A 22,277-nucleotide genomic window follows, 5' to 3' on the forward strand; every position below is an offset into this window, starting at 1 on the left:
ATTTCTACTTTTTCAGTTCTATTTCAGGTTTTTCCAAGTTGTTTCAGGTTGATTTGCTGGGGGTTTTTTGCTGAAAAAAAGTATTCCTTGAAAATTGTTGCCTGCTATAGTAGTCCTAACCCTGCTGTGTATAGTGTCTCCTCTGTCCTGTCAGTCACAGCTACTTACAGTGACACTGTAGAACTTAATGCATAGGTAGGTCTGAAGGAATGTGATTAACATGCCAGAGAGCAAGTACATTCTCATGAATCATGACATGTAGCAGCCTGCAGTATCATTGTGCATGAATTGGCCTGTTAAACTGTAGACAAATAAACATCTGCATGTGACTGTGAAAATACTGGGAATGCTAAAAAACTAAGACTTGAATCCCAAGCATAAGATTGTATAAACTGATCCCCTTTCAGGTCTAAGTGGAAAATTTGCAATCGGTGTTCCACAGCTGGTGACTGTAGGGGTGCTTAGAGTTATGCATCTTCTGTTTCCTCTGCAACTTTAGTCCTGGCCACCCTGCTTTGATTAGTGCTGGGGTGGGGTATGAAATCTAATGCATCAGTGGCTAGATATGCCACTGGCAATCCTCAGAGTCAGAAAGTCCCCTAGCCAGTAGCTTTCTGAAGACCATCCTTTGGATCTTTTCTCCTTTGACTCTCCTCTGTCTCTTCTCTCCTCTGTCAGCCTTACTGGAAAGGAAGCTCTGACCCACTTCCCTTTGCTGGGCCCCTCAACAAACCCTGCCCAAGGAAAGGTGCATCTTAAGCAATGTGACTTGCTCAAGCTGTCCCGTAAACAGAAGAGGCTTTGCCGTCGGGAGCCTGGGCTGGCAGAGACCTTGCGAGATGCCATCCGGCTTGGCATCATGGAGTGCCAGTACCAGTTTCGCAATGAGCGCTGGAACTGCAGCTTGGAAGGACGGACCAGTCTCCTGAAGCGAGGTACAGACCAGTCCCTGGCATGTAGTAGAACATAATTTTCAGTGTAGTAGCTCCTGATTGAGCATTTGAGTTTAGTTTGCAGAACCTCTCTGTCCTGGGAAACTGGGGGAGGTGCTACCTGTTGCAATGTGAATACCTGATCCTTGGGAGAGGGACCAAGAACAGACTTTGTGCACAGGCAACCAAACAACTTTCTGGTAGCTGCTTGTGGCTGTTCCTGACTGAGTCTGGATTTGAACCAGCCATCTAGAAGTAAAAGATCCTTTAAATTAAGGCTTAAAACCATGAACCTTCACCTTAAGCAGGGAGGTTATGTAGTAGCATGTTCAGCACCTAACCCATTATCTAAGTACATAGTAAACAGACTCCCTGGAATGAAATGTGTTGAGTATACTGTGTTTGTAGCCCTACCACCTCAGGCAGTGATCTCTGATTTCAAGAGTGAAACAGATTGAAATCTGGGCGGCACTTCTATGAGAGAGAGCCAGCATCAGTTTGCTTTCTTGAGCTGGAGACTGAAGAAACTGCAAGCTTCTCCCCTGAGTTGGTATTACGAGGAGGGTGAAGAGTTGGGAGGTGATACTCATCTCACAATGCCTTTATGAGGCATTTTTGTAGAACTGCCTCCTCTTCTTGTGTTCACACATCAAATAGGATGCTGAAAATTCAGAAAAGTTCAGAGACCAGCTCTATAGGAATGATTGGAGAGCTCACTGATAAGGCAGGCTTTCCATACTAAAGGCACTCAAAAACTACTTAGTTTGCAAGACAGGCTTAAATAGTGACTCGATCAGTGTATACACACCTAACGCATGAAGATTTCTGGAAGTAAGGGCTCCTTAATCTAGCAGATAAAGGAAGAAAGAGAACCAATGGCTGGAGGCTTAAAGCTGGACAGATTCAAGGTAGAAATAAAGTGACATTTTATAATGAGGGCAGCTAACCACTTGGACAATTAACTTGGGATTGTGATGGGTTCTCTGTCATTTTGGGTCTTTTAAAATCAAAATCTGATGTTTTCAAAGACATGCTGAAGCTCAGGAGTGGCCAACCTACAGCACACATGCCACAGGCAGCCTGTGCGTGTGGTACATGGCAGATTGGGGAGGAAGTAGTTTGCAGACAGTATTGCTGTACTCAGAGACCCTGGCCTGGGCTCTGTAAGCCTCACCAGATGTCACAACCACCACTATAGGAGCCCAGAATCAAAAGATCATAAAGGTGGCTTATAGTCATACTAGCATGTTCACACACATGCTTTGTATATGGACTGTGAAGATTGGGCTGTTTCTCTAAGATACAGAAGAGATTCTCCTTAACATACTGGATCAAGCTCTGTCCTGACACGTGTCCCCACATATCCTCCCTTCTTGACTGCCCAGTGAGTCAGCCTTAACAGGAAAGATGGAGGTGCTCTTAATTCTGTTTAGCACATGGTCTACTGGTTAGGGCCCTTTGCTGGGAAGTAAGATATGTGGATACAATCCCCACCTGGGTGAGGGGGGCCTAGAGCCTGGGCCTCCCGCTTCCTGTGCTAGAATCTTAACCACCCAGCTGAAAAATGGAAACATATATTTTCCTAAGGAAGTGGGACCTATGCCAACAAATGTCCCAAAGTACCTCTTATATGGTTGACATTACCATTCAGCAGCTAGATTTGATTCCATGACTGAAATAATTTACTGCTGTCCTGAATATATTACTCCAACACAGTGACTTTTTTAGGATATCAAAATGTGTTTGAGACCTATTTTACATAAAGCCATATTGATTGGTATGAAGTATAGCGCCAAACTTTAATTCTTCATTGACTGGTCTGTATCAGCCTTTCCATGATTTTTTCTGAGATCAATTCAAAATTCATTTTCCTGAAACTCAACAGTAGTTTTTTTCCCCCTAGTTTTTTTTTCAGAACTTCCCCTGTACCCCAGGATTTGTTAAGTATCAACATCAGTGGCTCAGATCTTCTTAGCCAATTTCCATTAAACTCTTTGGGCATGTCTACATGTACATTAAGGCACTTTTCCTAAAGTGCATTAAATTTAGTACCTCCAATGTGACATACTAAACAAATGCACATTAGGCTGTGTTAATGCACAGTAAGAATTGTACACTTTTTTAAGGTGATGCTTAATGCACAGTAGCGTATTTTACTGCGCATTAGCGTAATAGTGCTTTTTTATGTGGTGCTTTAATGAGCAGTAAAGTAGGCTACACTAAATAGGATTGTGGAGTACTATAACAGCTTATATGGTCATAGCCCTATATTAAACAATGCCAAAAACCTCCATTTGCCCCATAGGAAAAAAAAGAACAAATGAAACATTTTCAAAGAACATTTTTTCCATTCCCTGAAAAATGTTGACTTCTTGTCACAGTCTGAGAAATCTTTAAATATCCCATAGAACAAATTCTGAATTGATTGTTCTTCAGCAAATTTGACTAAATAAGGTGTGTTCCTTGACTTTAACATGCCACTCATGCTTCAGTAATACCAGTTATATCAAATTTAACATTTCTGATTTCTCTTTTATATTGGTGGGTGGGTATTGGGTGATGCTCTTCTCTTTATATTTCTTAATATCGTTGGCACTTTATGTTCATCATAAAGTATGATATGTATGAGTTGTTTGTATATTTGTGCTATTTACCCTCTGGTACCCTCTCCTTCTGCTACTAGTTTAACACACTGATTAATCTGTCCACTAGTTTACCTACTACCAAGATGGAGGTAATACAAGTAATATACTCCCTTCTCCCCTTAGAAGGGGGCCCAGTGTTTCTTTTCATGCCTGGAGCTGGGGAAGTCAGCTATGCTGGTGAACACCAACACCTTTACCTTTACCATTCCAAGCCTCTCAATGTTTCTCTTATGCAGGTTTCAAGGAAACTGCCTTCCTCTATGCAGTGTCCTCTGCAGCTCTTACCCACTCCCTGGCCAGGGCATGCAGTGCTGGGCGCATGGAGCGCTGTACCTGTGATGACTCTCCGGACCTGGAGAACCGCAAGGCTTGGCAGTGGGGGGTGTGTGGGGACAATCTCAAATACAGCACCAAATTCCTCAAAAACTTCCTAGGTCAGAAGAAGATTGGCAAAGACCTGCGGGCCAAGGTAGACATCCACAACACCAACGTGGGAATCAAGGTGAGCTTGCCCAGAACAGAGCAGGGTCAGATGCAAGCATCTTGAATCATCCTCAGTCCCATCCTTGATGAGAGTGGATTGTTCATTGCCCTTTACTGCATAGACAGGACTGCTTACTATGTGTCATAGGCCCTATACCACTGACAACTAGTAGAAGATTCTCCTTTAGCTCTGGTGGCAGGAGTTTGCATTTTCAAAGGAGACAAGTTGTGTTCTATACCCACTACTACTTCTGTCATATCCTGAGTGGCCATATTGTGCCATGTGACTGTTTCAGTCCATCCGTAGTCCCATGCAATGACTATGTACCATTAGGGTCCTTCTGACTTTTGAGTATAGCAAGGCATGCTAGTGCATAGCTAGAAATGGGATGCTTGGCTTCTACCATAGCTTTGTTGATAACTTACTGGGTGACACTATGCAAATCACCTTAGAGTTCTGGGTCAGTAGAAACCATCAGATTGTTAGGTCAGATTAAATGCATATTTCAGGCCATTGAATTCCTCCTAGTTATCCCTTTGCTTGGTTGAAGACATCTAGTTGTGATTAGAAGACCTTAAGGTAGAGAGAGTCCACCATTTCTGAAGTAGTTTGTTACAACAGTTATTCTGTTGTAACAAACAGCCTTTGCTATTTACAATTTGTGTCTAAAATGGATTTGGGTGGTTCTTCTGCCTTTCGCTCCTAGACTGAAGAGTTCTTTAGCCCCTACCATTTTCTTCCCATAGATATATTTGGCCACTGCAATCAAATTACATCACAATCTTCTCTTAGAGCTCAATCTATTTGTATTTTTAAAGTTTGTCAATGTAAGGCATTTTCTCAAGATCTCTAGCCACTTTAGTACTTTCCTTTTTTATGTACCTTTGTTTCCCTACATGTAAAATGTGAAAAATGACACTGAAGCACTTTGAGATACGCTGTAGGTGGAGTCTGCAGTGTTACATACACTGACCCCTGGTCCCAGCAGTTGGTAACTAGAGTTTCTCTTCCTCCTCAGGCTGTGAAAAATGGTCTCAAAACCACATGCAAGTGTCATGGTGTCTCAGGTTCCTGTGCTGTGCGAACCTGCTGGAAGCAGCTTTCCCCATTCCATGAGACTGGCAAGCTACTCAAGCTTCGCTATGATGATGCTGTCAAGGTCTTTAGTGCCACCAATGATGCTGTGGGGCACTCTGAACTCGTGGGGCCACAGAAACATGGCCACTCCTCCAAAAATCCTACTTCTCCACGCCCGACTGACTTGGTGTATGTGGAGGACTCGCCTAGCTTCTGTCGGCCCAGCAAGTACTCACTGGGCACTGCTGGAAGGACATGCTCTCGGGAGGCCAACTGTGACAGCATGTGCTGTGGACGTGGCTACAATACTCAGAGTCGGATGGTCACCTTCTCTTGCCACTGCCAGGTGCAGTGGTGCTGCTATGTGGAGTGTCAACAGTGTATGCAGGAAGAAGTTGTTTATAGCTGCAAGCAATAATGTCGGGTGTTTTCAGGTATACAAATGAAAGGCAATAATGAGTCAGAGGCAGGCACAGCTTCCTGCAAGGCACTTGGTATTAGCTCCTGCTCTCTCCATGCTGAGAATCCCTTACACATGGTGTACTGGATAGCTCCATCTATGAGGGATGCAATATCAGAAGCTGTGTCAGGTAGAGATGAGGAAGAAAGGCAGAGAGGCTGGGGAGAAATGAGTTGTAAGACTTCAGGGATACTGAAGCAATAAGGGTCTCTTTTTAAATTAAACCTTGTTCTCCATGGGAGCTGCATGAATACCGCTCTCTACATTTTGTATATAAACGCATTAGGGAGGCTAACCATAAAAGCTGAGGGGCCTTGGAACTGAAAAGTAGCAAGGAAGAAAGGCAGTAAATGGACCAGGTAGTGGACGCAGATATAATAGGAACATCAAGGTTGCTGAACAGAGACAAAATGACTCTGGCAAAAGAAGGGGTTTTTTAATATGCTACTTCCTGGGAACCAGCTGGGTTCTCTCTGCTCTGGATTCTAGACATGCGCTGATGAGTTCCCTCATCTGGGTCTCACAGACAAACTCTGAGTTATAGTCAGCTAATTATTTCTAAGTTTGTCTGCACATTTTAGTAATGAACGTGGATGTGCATGCACACCCGCTGTAGCAGTAAACTAAAAGGTTCAAGATGGAAATGACTACCAGGCAATCTCTGCCTTTGAGTGACGATATGAAATATGAAGCATCATGTACTAGTATGCCCAATGTCTTCTGCACCTCTGCAGGAGCAAACACTGGAGCAGGGCTGTTCTCTGCCTTTCATGCTGTGTCCTGCTGTGGACGCTGATCTGAATATCTCTTATCTCCTAAATAGCCAGCCATGGCCATATACTCCAAACTGGTACTACCTAGGTGCATGGTACTTTCTTCAACATGCACTTTAGCCTTTGGCAGGTCAGGTGCAACACTGCAGAGCTTAAACAAAGACACCGGGCACATCCTACAAGATCGTAGCCTCTTCCATTGACTTGATCTGGGGGGAAAAGGACACTTGTCAGTATTTCAGTGGTGCAGTTTAAACCTGCTAGTACTTCTAAGCTCTTGCAGGAAGCCTCTTCCACAAGTGGACCTGGGTAAGTGGCTCAGTTAGCATTTGTTTCTTTAAAAGGTACAAAAGAAAAGGCAGTTTTTGTTGCTAGATCAATGCCTTTATACCTGTGGTATCACAGCATATAACAGAGACTGCTTTGCAAATTCAGTAGCTATTATGTTTGTCCAAGGCATTCACAAATAAATGACTCCAGCCACAAGTGTGAGAGTGCTGCCAGACTGGCAGGCACAGAATATATTGTAAATATGAAGTAAAACTCTATATGCATCAGCATTAGCAGATTTAACAGAAGGTAATGTAAAATTCATGCATACAGATTCAATGCATTCACATATCTCACAATAGCTATCTAGCAAGAGCCAGAAGACTTCTCTGCTCCCAGCTAGATGCTCAGGGTTGCTGATTTTTTGGTTAAACCCACTTACCCAGTGCTGTGCTCACAGGCATGACTGCTTGCTGGCGGATACTGAAGGAAGTCATTTGGGAGAAGTATGGGTGCTGCTGACTGTTGTCTAGCCCTCTGAATGAATGGGGGAACAGTGAGGAGCCAGACTCTCATTTGAGGCTGTCACAGCTTTTTCCAAAGAGTGCTTAAGCTTTGTGACATGATGGAAGATGGAAATGCTTCAACCTGGGGTAAAACATGAGGCGTAAAATGAGCTCACTGGAATTTACCGTAAGCTGCCAAATGCAAGAAAACCCTTATCTCTTTCTCCTACACCTGCACCATGTATGGGTGACAGTATTAGAGATATTTCCCTCTCGCAAATCTTCATTGTGGGGTATGAGCCTGGCTTATGGACTAAAAGCTGAACTGGACCCTGGGATCTGAACTGGGCAGTGTTTGTGGGCAGCTGAATTCTCTTGAAAAGCCGGTGAGGCCATGAGTGTAATCCCAAGCCTTGAACAGAACCTGAGCCTGAACTAATCTGGGTCCTAACAAGGTGGTAGAATATTCACCCAAACACTAGTTCCCTTTCAGCTCACTGGCTTTGAGATTGTAAATTCAGCACATACTCTGTTTGTTTGGGCTGGGTCCTGCTTTTAAAAAAAGTTGAAGTCAGCTGGCTCAAAGCGGATCTTGGTCTTTATTAATTGATAGTTGGAGTTCACTGTGATTCTTCTGGCAAACTACAGCTCTCATAATGGATTTATCCCTTTCATCCCATAATCTGGCTCATGATGATTTGAAGTGTAAATGCTATCAAAGTGCTTATGCCAGACATGTTAGAGCCAATCAGGGATAATTGGTCTTAATTTTTTTACCACCCTAAATACCTCAGGAATTAGTAATGAGTAGACCATTAATTGTATGTTAGTGTTGATCCTTTAGGAGTTTAAGGCTTCCCACAAATCTGAGTACCAAGCAGTGGGTAAAAACTAGAAAGCAATAGTAGCTGCTTACCATGAAGGGTTAAAATTGCCTGTAATGGATATACTGCTCTGCCTCGTGCCATGGTACCAATCTGCCCCTGCACTGATGGCATGTACAGACCTGAGTACCTGTCATCAATATGGCATTTCCATATGCTTCGATGGGGGCAACATGGCACTGTAGCTTTGAAAGCTCTTACGCATTTATCGTAAGTAGTGTGATCTCTGGATCCTGCTGCAGGCAGTCAGTTTGTTTCATAATTGCGAAATCTTTCTTATGCAATTCTTTTGTGGAAAACAAAACCAGGAGGAGGAAATGATGTCACAATGTCCTGAGGCCTTGCGGAAGGTGCATGAACTGAGCAATCAGGAGCTTTAGTCCTGGCTCTGCCACTGACTGCTGCTCTAATGCTTCTGTTCACTTCACAACTCATCCTGCAAACCAAAGTCTTAGGCTGTTGCAGGCAAGTATCATTCACTTGCTTGATGGATCAGATAGCAGAATTTGTATATGGTCTCTGCAGAACAATAAGGTTCTAGTAACAAAGTCAAGTCCTTGCTTTGCCAAAAAAGTCTTTTCAGAAGAAAAATTGCTTCTGTTACTCCCTGCTGACACAGTGTGGCTCAGTGTCATGCTGGAGTAGCTGGCCCCAAGAGAAGTTATGGCTTTGATTTTTCAGTGTGAAGTGGGCTGGTGCCTCAGCTCACATGGGGAGATACACTTGTGTTCAATCCTGTCAGAGAAGTGAAACAGGATGGGTGTGATGTGTGGCTGTGCTATCACAATCTCTTCCCAGAGTCAGAAATGCACCTGAGGATCCTGATGCTTAGCATCTCTTGCTTTCTCACAGATACTGGTGGACCCCACAGATAAAGCATATACTGTCTCTGTGTGCTTGATCCATGTGCAGCAGACCAACTTGCTGTTCTACCTTTCCAGTTCCCTGTAGCTGAGGGAATTGATAAGACAGAAAGGGTCAGAAGACAGCCTGGTAGCTCATCTAGTCTGAGCTCCTCTTCAAAATACAAAATACTTAAAATATCTAGTGATGAAGAATCAACAAGCTTTCTACATAATTGGTTCCAGTGCTTAATAATTCTCATAGTTCAAAAATCCTTCCTAATAGCTAACCTTACTGCGGTTTACTACTTACCTCCTTACTACTTACCCTGTTTTTTGCACAGAGAACAATTGAGCACCATCCTCTTGACATAGGCCTCCTGGTGCCTCCAGATCCAGGCGGGGGTGGGGAAGGCACCATGGGCTGAGCACCGACCGGGAGGGGATCCCCCAGCACCCGATTAGAAGTGCCAGCAGCAAACCCAGAAGTGCTGCTGGTGCTTCTTTTGGCACCCCCACATTCTCGGGGGGGCACAGGCCATCACCCCCCATTCCCCAGCCAGTGGCAGCCAATCTTAGACGGGGCACGTGACCCCTCTATGTGTTGGGTCTTCCTTTTTGTGTTTGAAGAGTGTTATCAAATTCACCTATAGTCTCAAATAATCCCAATTCTTCCAACCTTTCCTTGTATGCTATGTTTTCTAGACCTCTGATACTTTTGTTGCTGTTCTCTGGACTCTTTCCAGTTTGTCCACAATTGTCTTGAACTGTGGTGCCAAAGCTAGACACTGTTTACTGGATGAGGCCTTGAGAGTACCAAATGGAAAGATGGATTCAGATTGTTTGTCTTGGAGGCAACACACCTGTTAATATATCCCATTATCCTATTAGATTTTTTTTTGGAAGTATTCTTTTGTTGATATATATTCAGCTTATGATCTCCTGTAATCCATTGATCTTTTTCTGCCTAGCCAGTCATTACACTAGTTTGTATTAGTGCATTTAATTGTTCCTTCCTAAGTGTAGTAGCTTGTCCATATCCTTAAGTAACTTCATCCTGTCTATTTTAGAACATTTTCCCAATTGATCAGAGTCCTAACCCTGTCTTCTAAAGTGCCTGCCAACATATACAACTGACATCATCCACTTTTTTTATTAAGTGTACACTTGATACACTCAATTCCATTCTCTAAATCATTAATGAAGATACTGAATAGTACTAGGACCAGGATAGACCCCTGGGAAATCCTTCTTGACACAGTCTTCAGTTTGACATTGATCCATTGATGGCTAGTCAGTGAGTTTGATTGTCCAAGCATTTATGCACTGACCTTCACAGTAGTTTCTTTAAAACTGTATTCCCTTAGCTTGCTGATGAGATACCATGAAAACCTGTGTCAAAAGCCCTACTAAATCAAGGCATTTTATATCCACTGTTTCCCCTGCTATCAGTAATGACATTCATCTTGTCACAGAAGAAAATTTGGTTGAATAGACATGATTTGCTCTTGACACATCTATGTTGACTGTTACTTATTATCTAGGTGCTTGCAAATTAATTGATAATATAATCCAGGATCTTTCCACATTTTACAGTTAGACTGACAGGTCTGTAATTCTCAATCTTCTGGAACCTCACCTGGCCTCCATGAGGTCTCAGAGCTAATAGTCAATGACTTTTCAGTTGCTTAGGCCAATTCTAAGTACCCTAGGTTGAATGTAATCAAATCCTACTGATTTTAACATCTAGTCTTTTCTAATAATCCTAATTTTACTTCCCCTATTCTCGGCTGAATTACCTAGGTCTTGTTATTTGGCAGTAGATCTTTCTTGTGAAGACTGATGTAAAGGAGGCATTAAGTGTTTCTTCTCCACTTTGTCCGTTATTGGAAGATGAGGTGGGGAGGGGAGGGCACAAGTGATACAGCTAGCCTACTCTAATAGCCTGGCCCTTCTAAGCATCCAGAGATAAAGTAAGCATGTGCTGCAAGAATTTTTTTTTCTCCGATTTGGAAAGTCCCAGATAAATGGAGCAGTACCCCCAGGCTGGAAACATGCCTGGTTTTGTCTGAGGCAGTGAAAAAATATGTATACTTCCAACTGGAATCTTCATTCTGCCTTAAACTGTGATGTAACCTCACACTGTTCCACTCCACAAGTGGAAGATTTTCAGAGGTAAGTTAGGTGGTTTGTGTAAGGTAGATTTTAGAAAAAATGACAAAAAGCTTGTAAAAGGATTCCTTAAGCAGAAAGGTGGGTACAGCCATGTAAGGATATGATCAGACTACTAGAGCTGACAGTTCTGGCACTTATTTTCATGAGCTTTACACAGCTGTGCTTTGACCTCAGCAGAAGCCATGCACACTTAAAAACATATTTTGAATTTGGTTACTCCAATATAAATGTAAAGTTGTTGGGGGGGGGGTTTAAATGAGATGAATTATTTTGGATTTACTCTGCTTTGGAGAACAGAATTTGTCTCAAAGAAAAATAAGCCATCCTGGATAACCAGGGGTCTCTGAGGAAACAAGTAATGAAAGAGATGCTTTTATTTGCAAGGAATTGAGAAAAGAACTGTGTTCTTTTTGGACTTATCTCATCAGATATAAACCTTCAAGTTGTAAGTGTCACTCCTGCTCAATTAGCACTGGAGGACAGCTGTGGCTGCTGGCTCAATACATGGAAGGTAGGGATTCAGGATTTTAGATGTGTTTTCTGAGTGGTACCCAAAGTCTCTGGTAGCTGATGGGAATTGCACAGTATCATATATGCAGTCAAACCTCCCTCCTACCACTATCCTAGTTGGGCCTGTGCTCAACTCCAGTTTCATTACTGTCACATGGAATGTTTGACAAGCTCCTCTGTCCTTAATATGACAATGCAACTTGCCTGGAAAAAATGAGGTTGTGGAGGATATTGTTTGTATTGCTATAGTATCAGGGAGTCCCTAGTCTTGGACAAAGACCCATCTCAACTAGATGCCATACAAACATGTAACAAAGATGGTCCCTTCCCCAAAATAAATAAATGAACTGATCCTTCCTCATTCTAAATTCACTGCACTGCTGGTTTGGTGCTCTCTAGTGTCTTACACTGTGTCATCCAATCATGGTATGCTTGGCAGAGAGAAAAATCTGTGTTTAAACACTGACCTGTCTTTCTTTGGTGCTGTCTGCTCTTCAGATCCCTTTCTCAAGCAAAGTGGAGTGAAGTTAAGAATCAGTTTAATCTTGCAGTTTGTTATTTGGTTGAGATTAGGTAAGACTATATATCCAAATATCTTTGACAAAAAAATGGCTAAGTGGTTTATTTAATCTCTGATTTGCTTCCAAACCTGATGAAGCCCTTTGGGGGAGAGATGGGCTTCTAGTTTTAAAAAAAAGCACAAAAAAACCAGCTGGGCACTTTCAGCTTTGGCCAGCAGCCTCTGCCAGTGGCTGTTTGTCTGGAAACCAGAAAACACAAACAAATTAGGAAAATTGATAATAAATGACTCTATAAAAGTTTTCAATAATTAATGGATACTGAGGTATAGAAATACTGATCCAGCAACAGAGATGGATAAATGCTACAATTTTGCAACTGTGGTCTGATACTTATTATGGATAAAAGGAAATTAAAAGGTGACACGATAAGTTTTTAAATATTTGAAAAGCTGCCATAAAGAGGATAACAAGCAATTGTTCTTCCTAGTGACTGAGGTCAGGACAAAAAGGTAATTCATCTAAACTTAAAAAAAAAGGGATTCTGGTTAAGCCTCAAAAAAGCTTCCTAAATGTCAGAGCAGGTATGTGTTGCAACAAGCTACCTGGGGAAATTGCAGAATCTCCTTCACTGGAAAATGTCAGGGATGGTAGAATTTTTTCCAGCCCTGTGAATCTCTGATTCTGGGAGTGGCAAAATTTTAACTCAGTTCTATTTTTTTCTCCAAAACCCTACTTGCCAGTAGTTTCCATAAGGCTGTTAAGATAAATGCCTAGTCATATAGGTTTTCCTTTTTGTACACGAAGAGTCTTTCTTCTTCCACTTGTCCCCTGGGACTTAGGTTGGTTAGTTGGTCCTAAACATACAGTGCTTCTGTTGAAGCCTAAACATTTTGCTTCTTGATTTAACAGGATCTGGTCCCATGGCATGCAAAATAATACCTTGGTCAGTTGTTCAAGTAATGCAAGAAAGGGAGTGAAGAGAGAAGGGTAGGAAACATTGCTACAATGTGAGAGTTTGAAGACTGATCCCACTCCCACTGAAGTTAAAGCGACTCTTTCTACTGAGTTGTATGTGATGAGTTGTATGTAATCCCTGTCGGGGGGGAGGGATTTGAAGGCAAAACGAGCCATTCGGGAGAAGAAGGAGCTGTGTGATAGAAGTCCCAGAGCTGTGGGTAAGAGACAATGAAGGGAGCCGTGAGAGGAGAGGCTTTCTTCCCAGAGCTCTGTATCCCATACAAATTAAGAACTTTACCAGTCCATCATTGCTGCATGGAAGTAGGACTTACAGCCTCAAGTTTGGACTTGCTGCTTTAACCAGCTTGCTAATATACAGGGTGTACTGATGTTTGGCTGTAGCAGGCACCAGCAGTAGCAGCACTTCACCCAAGCACTGTTATGTACCTATGGAAGTTTCATAGTTTCGTAGTTTCTAGGGTTGGAAGGGACCTGAGTAGATCATCTAGTCCGACCCCCTACCATGGCAGGAAAGATTATTGGGGTCAAACAACCCCAGCAAGATGTTCATCTAACCTCCTCTTAAACACCCCCAGGGTAGAAGCCAGCACCACCTCACTTGGAAGTTGGTTCCAGACCCTAGCCGCCCTGACTGTGAAGTAGCGCCTCCTGATGTCTAATCTGAATCTCCCCTCTGCCAGTTTGTGACCGTTATTTCTGGTCAATACTGGCAGTGCTCGGGGGAACAGGGACTCCCCCCAATGCCTGCTGATCCCCCCTGACTAGTTTGTAACAGGCTACTAGATCCCCCCTCAGCCTTCTCTTGTGGAGGCTGAACAGGGTCAGGTCCCATAGCCTCTCCTGATACGGCCTGCCCTGCTGCCCCCTGATCATGCGAGTGGCCCTCCTCTGGACCCTCTCCACGTTGTCCACATCCCTCCTGAAGTGCGGCACCCAGAACTGGACACAGTCCTCCAGCTGTGGCCTGACCAGTGCCACATAGAGGAGGAGTATCACTTCCTTGGACCTGCTTGAGATGCATCTGTGGATGCATGACAAGGTGCGGTTGGCCTTCCTGACTGCATCCCCACGCTGCGGCCCATGTTCATCTTGGAGTCAGTGATGACTCCAAGATCCTTTTCCACCTCTGTACTGACAAGAAGGGAGTATACCAACCTGTAGGTATGGTGCCGGTTGTTCCTCCCCAGGTGCATCACTTTGCACTTGTTGGTGTTAAATCCCATCCTATTCTCATCCGCCCACCCTTGTAACCTGTCTAGGTCCAATTGTAGCCTATTGCTCCCTGCTAACATGTCCACATCCCCCCACATCTTAGTGTCATCAGCAAATTTGAACAGGGTGCTTTTTACCCCCTCATCCAAGTCACTGATGAATATGTTGAACAGTGTGGGCCTGAGGAACCCTACTGCCCACGTTCTTCCAGGTTGAAGTGGTAGGTGTCTTCCCTGCGACCCCCCCATTCACAAAGCACTTATGCACATGCATGAGCCCCATTTGACATTAATAGTGTTTAGTATGTGCTTATTGTGAAACACATGGCTAAGTACAATTTTGAATTGGCACTTGACAAATGGTATGCGGTATCTGTGCTGAGCTGGCTAAAAAGGCGGCAGAACTTTCTTGCTGCTTCTCTCTGTTATTTTCCACTTGGGCCAGCTGAGTTTTCTTGCCCATGTTTGATGCAAATTGGGCCAATTATACTGACATCTGCTTTTTAGAAGTATTGGCACTAGATGTCTTTGTATAACCAGAGTGGGGGAGGGCGAAGGGGGGGAGAGATGACCATCATCTGCTCAGTGCCTGAAGCTCTCCTTTCTACTGCCTTAGGCTCCTCCTGCATGTTTTGTTATCCATCTGATCCCAGAGGTTTGGGTGATCTTTGCTGAGAATGAAGAAGTAACAAAAACAACACGAGGGTTGCTTGAATGCCTTCTGTGCAACTTCTTATACGGGAAAGCTGGGTTTTGATAAAGTGAAACATTTTAAGGAAAATGTCTATTGTTAACGTAAGACTGATATATTTTTTCCATCAAAAAACCTGAATGCCTGAAAAACTCTATGCTTTCAGACCCTCACCCTGTGCAGAGATCTGGGGGGCACATGCCCCCCCCATGCTTGCCCAGGAGTGCATGCAGTGGCAGGAGCTGCCCTTCCTCCATCCCCATGCCCCACCCCAAATGAGCCACTTGTGGCCCTGTCCTGTGCCCCACCCCAGCTGGGCAGCAGCTGTTGGTGCCCCTTTGCTTTGGTGCCTGGGGTGGTTGCCCTGCTCACCCCACCCTTGCTACTGTATGGTTGTTACCTACTCCTCCTCTGTAGAGTGGGCTCCTTGACTGGACTGCATCTTCAAAGATACTCTGTAACCCTCCCATTTTCTGGTTATCAGGGGAGAAGAAATGTGGTGGGGGATTTGGCTCCATTGAGAGCAGAGATGGGAGGCTCCACAGTCACATTCCTAAATTGCAATATTTCCTTCTCTCCACTCCCCACTTCTGGCAGAGAAGTTTTCTGATCAGCTCTCAACCAAGCGCAAGTGGTTTGTATGAAGTGATTCCTTCCCAAACACAAGCCTAGTTATCAGCTCAGTACCAGGGAGCAGCAAGAATCTGATGCAGATGCTGCCCTGGCTGTATTCTTTAAATCTGCTGAAGCACCATCTCCTTGTTCTTCAGATTCAAGTCATTTGTGAAGACATGGCTTAACTAGGTCATTCACAGAAACAGTCATATTGTAGAAGCCCGTAGACATCTGATGAGGGGTCAGGGGTCTCAATGTGTTAGACACTGTGCACATATTTAATGGAAAAGACCATTCCTACCTAAAACAGGTTCTATTCTATTAGACCAGTATCTGGCACCTTGTTTAGGCCTTCTCAAGTTATGAGAGCCGTGATGAGCTTAACCATGTTCTGCCTAACCATGTGCCCTCTAGTCCATGCCACGAGTGGAGGAGATGAATGTGGTACTGTTAGTGTAATGAATTGATGGACGTGAAGTTTGTGTGTGTGTGTGTGTGTATAATATATATGTGTGTGTGTGTGTGTGTGTATATGTATGTATATGTATATATAGCTTTACAACAGTTTAATACTGAGGGAAACGCAATATTTTTTTACCTCAAAATGTACAGCTTTTAGGGCAAGTAAAGAAATATTTATGTTATTTATATTCCTTTTACACTCCCATAAAGGAATAAGCTTTATGGAGTTTTTAAATTGGATTATAGTCTTGGCTGTACACTTCTCTAAATTGTATATACTGGCAATTTAGTCTCTGCTAAATTGTATATAATCTCAACTCTCTTATAAACTTTAATGTTTAAGTTTTTTAACTTATATATTTGTATGACTGTACATTTTGAAGAGAGATTGCACTAATGTCCACTCTGCTTATGTCTTTGATCCATAAAAATCTCATGCATTTTTAGATGTGAAAAAATGTCTTATTTTTATTTTCTTGATGTCAGAGTTTTAAATAACTTTAGCCAATGCCATGCTTGGTAGAAACACAAGGTGAAAGTTATGATAACACATCAAAATGCCTCCTGATGGGTGTGCTTGTTTTTGTTTGTTTGCTTCCTTTTTTGCCACTCACAGATTTTGGAGTTCACTGGGTGTGTCTACAAGAGACACTTTACTGCACAGTAGTGTAGTTTACTGCATAGTAAGCACATGTCTACACGTGTGCATGCTTACTCCACAGTAAATGACATTACTTGTGAGTAAATTTGCTACCTGCAAATGCAAAAAGCAAATTTACTTGTAAGTAGCTACTGTAGCTACAGATTTGCTCCCGGTCAGCCCTGTCACTAGGTGGCTGGCCTGTGGCTAGCCCCAGGGCTCTGGGACTGGGAGCCTCTCCTGACTAAGGGCTGGGCCAGCTCTGTGGTAGCCCCAGCCTCAGGCTCTTAAACTACTTTCAGGCTTTTGAGCCCTGGGGCACATGCAGGCAGCCTGAGGGCACTTCAGGCCCCATGTGTCCCCCTGGGCAGGCTGCAGGCCAGCTGCACCAGCCTGCCTGCCTGCACCCCAGTGCTGCAGCTCACTGCAATGCTGCTTCCCGGTACTGCAGTGCCGTGCAGCTGCCAGGCCCATGCCATCCAGGCCTGCAGGCTGCTCCAGGCTCCTGCCAGGACTGTCAGCACCCAGACCCAGCTGCAAGCAGCTCCTGACCACCGGTGCCAACTCCAGCTGCCTGCAGCCCACTTTCAGCAGCCTGCCCAGAGCCTACAGGTGCTGTGGGGCATGGCTTCACTGTGCAGTTGCCGGTCCCATGCCATGCCCCTGCGCTGGGCGCTGCAAGAAGCTGCCCAGGCCCAGCAGCACAGGGACAGCTGCAGCGAGGCCCAAAGAGCTGGTGTGGGAGCCCTGATGGTCTTGTCATTGTCCACCCAGGGCTGCAACTGGTCCGTGGAGGAGACTGGGGATTTTGTGGCACTGTGGGGCAAGGTGGAGGTGCAGTGCCAATCCACGTGGGACAGGCACTCCAACACCCATGTGTATGAGGGGCTATCAGGCCGATATGGGAGCACAGGAGTGACCGACTGGCACAACAGTGCTGCGTAAAGGTCAAGGCCTGGTGGGTGCCACCATCATCAACCATAACCGTCAGCTGGGGAGTGCCTGCAAGTCCACACCCTTTATATGGCAACTGACAGAGATCCTCACGCCCTGGGACCCAGGCTGCAGCCATGCTGTGTACAGCAGCACAGGCAGCCTGCCTGAGCCCCCACCTCAGCCTGGCACCCGCGGTGATGTGTCACTGGAGGAGAGCCCCTTGTGGCACCAGCAGCCTGTCCTGCCGAGCTCCCCGACTGCAGCCTCCACCAGCAGCTCGGGGAGCCTGGGCCAGTACCTGCCACAGCAGCTCCACTCCGTCAGTTGGGAGTCCCAGTTGTACAGTAATTCGAGTATTGAGTAAGATGGAGCAGAACATGATGTTGAGTCTAAGACCGTGTGAGAGCTGTGAGATAACGTCACACATACCACAGGATATTGTCAGTTTTCATCTCAAGCACGTAGTTCCTCTCTCAGACCTGACCTGTGTGTTGGGAGTAGGTTAGGATTCAGTGGCATAAACTCTTGCATAAGCATGGCCACATAAATTCACTTCTAGTAGAATTGGGCATAAGATTATGCAAAATCACATTGTGGTGCATACAGTCCTGAGCTATCTCCATTTATTTTTTTTGCATCTCTGGTGCTTTCTTACTTTTCCAAGAATTCTCATGTCCTTTCCCATATTTTATTACGTTTTTTTTTCTCATGGACTCTCTCTTTTTCAAGGGGAAAAAAAAGTGGCCACAAGGGGGTTATCTCTCTTACAAAGGCCAGTGGATACGAGCAATATAGATATTGCTCAAAGGCTATACAAACCATCTCTTGGTGTGAGCAATACCTACTTCATTATTTGTGATGAGTGCTGCAGTTTGTGCCTTGGTACATTTGCATACAGTTTAAAATGCTTCTGAAATGCTAGTGTGTCTCTAGGTTTAGTGACACCTGCAGACATGAATTGCAGGTGCTCCCTGTACACTGTTAATTTGCAGAAACTATTCTTGTAGCCAGGCTGCTTCAAGGAGATGTTCATATTAGAGATGTAAGGGCACATACACTATTTTAGATATAAATGTTCTCCTTACAAATCACAAAGAGTTATTTCTCACACAGGTAGTTAAACCAAGTTGCCTTGAGCAAAAAACAGCCTATGCTTTCATTGGAATTGCCACCCCAAATTGGCCATCTGAAAGCATACCGTAACAGCTTGTAAATGTACCAGAAATCTTCAGAGCACTTACATGCATGCTCACAGTATGGCTGAGTACTAAGGAGCCAGTCAAACTTCTGGGAACAGTGGGTTCATGAAGGCTGTGCCTGGCTAGGTGTACTTAAAGTACATTTAGGAAATCAGGTCAACTGCATGCCTTATAGATGCTCATGTCTCCTTACTGAATTCCAGCTTGCCTCAGGCTTACTTTAGGGGCATATATCTGGACTAAAATGGCTGATGTTTTGAGCATGCACAAAACCTATGTATTTCAATACATATGACCAATTTCACCTAAAATTTAGAATGCAGAAATCTGCACTAATGCACTTACATGTAAACGTTTAGCCATCACTGTGATGAATCGCACATAAAGACGGCATTTAAAGTGTGACAAAAATGTGACCAGCCTACTCCAATCCCTCTTTGAATTTGCACTCTTGCCACCTGCTGGAATCCACAGCCCTAACCTGGGTATCTAGGATCTCTATACAAATATCCTGGAAGAGTTAGCTTTTTTTTTTTTTTTGGATCCACAAATGCCATCACATGGAGTGAGGAGCTGCCTGAGCCAACCAATAGAAATGGCTGAGAAGAGGGAATTAGTTCCCATACTATTTATTAAGTAGCTGAAGGATTACAGCTTGTCCAGGATGTGGGAGAATCAGGTTCATATCTACAGATTTAGGTGCCTAGGACCTATATACTATAAACAAGGAGAAGTAATCACCTCTGCAGGGCAATATAGAGCAACTGCATACTGCCGGGGCAAATGCATAGAGTAAGCCAATAGGAAATGCTAATTATAAGTGTGTGTTTGAACTCCCATTCTTCTTCAGAGTTAAGTGCCTGATACATGGCTGCATATTAGGTGCCTCCATTGTCTCGTGATCCATGTCTTATGATAGAACCAAAAGGGATTGTACCTTAAAGACGCTTAAGTCTATTCACTAACCTGTGCTTAGGGCACCCTCCTGCAAATGAGGACCTATGGGTTTGAATCCCTTCACACTAGAACCCAGGTCTCTAGTATCCTATGCAAGTGCTCTAACCACTAGATTATTGTGAAAAATGAGGGTGTAGGAACCATTTCTCTGTGTAGCTGTGCTCTCCTGTGAAAGTGGCCTTCAGTACTGCTTTGTATTGACCTCAATGCTGTTGATGTGAGTTAGGCATGTTCTGTCACTCTAAGACAGAGCAGAAATCACTTGGGTGCCCAAATTCTGGACTTTCTTACCTCTGGGTCATGCACCCTATTCTTAATTTTATTCTCTTAAATTTATTTTAATCTGAGAACAACAGATAATAAAAAATTTTCATACAGAATATTTTTACAGTCCAAATTTTTCATTTAACTTAAACAGATATTTTATGGAAAAATGTTCATTCTGATGGCAAAAAAGCCATGCAGGAAAGGTCCAAATGAAAACTTTTGTTTATAATCTATATTTCAAAATGAAACTGCAGCTTTAATTTTGCGTCAGTATAAGGAACAAAGCAAGATTTCTGATTCAAAACATTTTAAAATGTGTTCTGTGACGTGTTGATATTTCCATTTTCCAATCTCATTTGGAATTAATTTTTAAGATTAATTATAATTAATCAAAAGTACTTCCGGTCCACTTCTGGGTTTGCTGCCAAGCATGTTGCGGGGGGAGTGCTCCTGTGGGACGCTCCATGCACCCTGGCATTACAGCATTCGCACGCTGTGCTGAAAAAACATTTAAAGCTGTGTCTGTGTCTGAATCAGCATTGAATCTTCAGATTCAGGTTCAACTGAATCGAATTTTCGACCTGGAGGGACGTGGGCAGTGGGGTCCCCCAGGGCTCGGTCCCTGGGCCCGCACTGTTCAACATCTTCATCAGTGGCTTGGACAAGGGGGTAAAAAGCACCCTGTTCAAATTTGCTGATGACACTAAGATGTGAAGGGGATGTGGGCACGTTAGAAGGAAGGAATAGGTTACAATCAGACCTAGACAGGTTACAGGGGTGGGCGGATGAGAAGGGAGGAAGAACCAGCACTGTACCTACAGGCTGGGGAGCTCCCTTCTCATCAGTGCAGAGGCAGAAAAGGATCTTGGAGTCACCATTGATGCCAAGATGAACATGGGCCGGCAGCATGAGGATGCAGTCAGGAAGGCTAACCGCACCTTGTCATGCATCCACAGATGCATCTCGAGCAGGTCTAAGGAGGTGATCCTCCCCCTCTATGCGACACTGGTCAGGCTGCAGCTGGAGTACTGCGTCCAGTTCTGGGCGCCGCACTTCAGGAGGGATGTGGACAACGTGGAGAGGGTCCAGATGAGGGCCACTCGCATGATCGGGGGCAGCAGGGCAGGCCGTATCAGGAGAGGCTATGGGACCTGACCCTGTTCAGCCTCCACAAGAGAAAGCTGAGGGGGGATCTAGTGGCCTGTTACAAACTAGTCAGGGGGGATCAGCAGGCATTGGGGGGAGTCCCTGTTCCCCCGAGCACTGCCAGTATTGACCAGAAATAATGGTCACAAACTGGCAGAGGGGAGATTCAGATTAGACATCAGGAGGCGCTACTTCACAGTCAGGGCGGCTAGGGTCTGGAACCAACTTCCAAGTGAGGTGGTGCTGGCTCCTACCTTGCGGGTGTTTAAGATAAGTCTTGACAATCACCTTGCTGGGGTCGTTTGACCCCAGTACTTTCCTGCCATGGCAGGGGGTTGGACTTGATGATCTGTTCATGTCCCTTCCGACCCGACTAACTATGAATTTTAAGAATCAAATTTCCTGTGGGATAAAATTTTTATTTCTAAAACAGCTCTACTGATATGTGCTTTCAACCTTAATTCTGTCTTAGTGTACTTTTGGGCAACTGTTTGCAAAATAGTTTTATAATTTAGGAGTCTACATCCCAATTTCAAAATAGATTCAGGCAGTCCATGAGATTAAAGCTCCTGTGGCCCATTCCTGAAATGCCTAAATGGCATTTTGCAATGGTCTTATGTCTTTTTTTTTTAATTATCCTTTGTCTGGAAATGTCTCTATATATAAAAATTTCATGCTTGAACAAGCAGCAAGGAACTCTACATGAATGAAACCATGTGATATTTCTAATGATTGTTATGAAGTGGCAACATTTGAATAGTTCTTAATAAAATAATGTTATGGACAGATTCACCAGTTCTTGTTTCCAAATCCTTTTCAAAATCCTCGATCTGCCTATGCCCTTATACGAGGGGTGTAAAACTTGCCTGGCCTTGGGGAGCTGGATGAGGGGCATGGGGCTGGTCTGCATGCCAGATCAGATACACAGACCAGCACCGAAGCCAGCACACAGAGCTGGTCCAGTGTGTGTATGTCATGCAATGGTGCAGTATGCACTGGCCCTTGTCTGGGACTCAGGTCTGGAGCTGACAGAGGGCATGTGCTGCATCAGGTGCTTGGGGCCAGTCTGTGGAACCAATTTAGACCAGTTCTGGAG

General features: G+C 44.2%; 1 protein-coding gene across 1 annotated transcript in view; it reads left to right on the forward strand.

Annotated features, from left to right (window-relative positions):
• Positions 1–20,770, forward strand: part of WNT9B (Wnt family member 9B) — a 44,420-nt gene extending 23,650 nt beyond the window's left edge. The window contains exons 2-4 of the mRNA XM_090044748.1: positions 679–935; positions 3,814–4,079; positions 5,080–20,770. Coding sequence (XP_089900874.1) covers positions 679–935; positions 3,814–4,079; positions 5,080–5,556 — 1,000 coding nt within the window. The 3' untranslated portion in view covers positions 5,557–20,770. The remainder of the gene's footprint in view (positions 1–678; positions 936–3,813; positions 4,080–5,079) is intronic.
• Positions 20,771–22,277: the final 1,507 nt, after the last annotated feature.

This window comes from Crocodylus siamensis, chromosome 4 (genome assembly GCF_052110815.1).
Source record: "Crocodylus siamensis isolate JL-2025a chromosome 4, ASM5211081v1, whole genome shotgun sequence".
In the NCBI taxonomy this organism is placed as follows: Eukaryota; Metazoa; Chordata; order Crocodylia; family Crocodylidae; genus Crocodylus; species Crocodylus siamensis.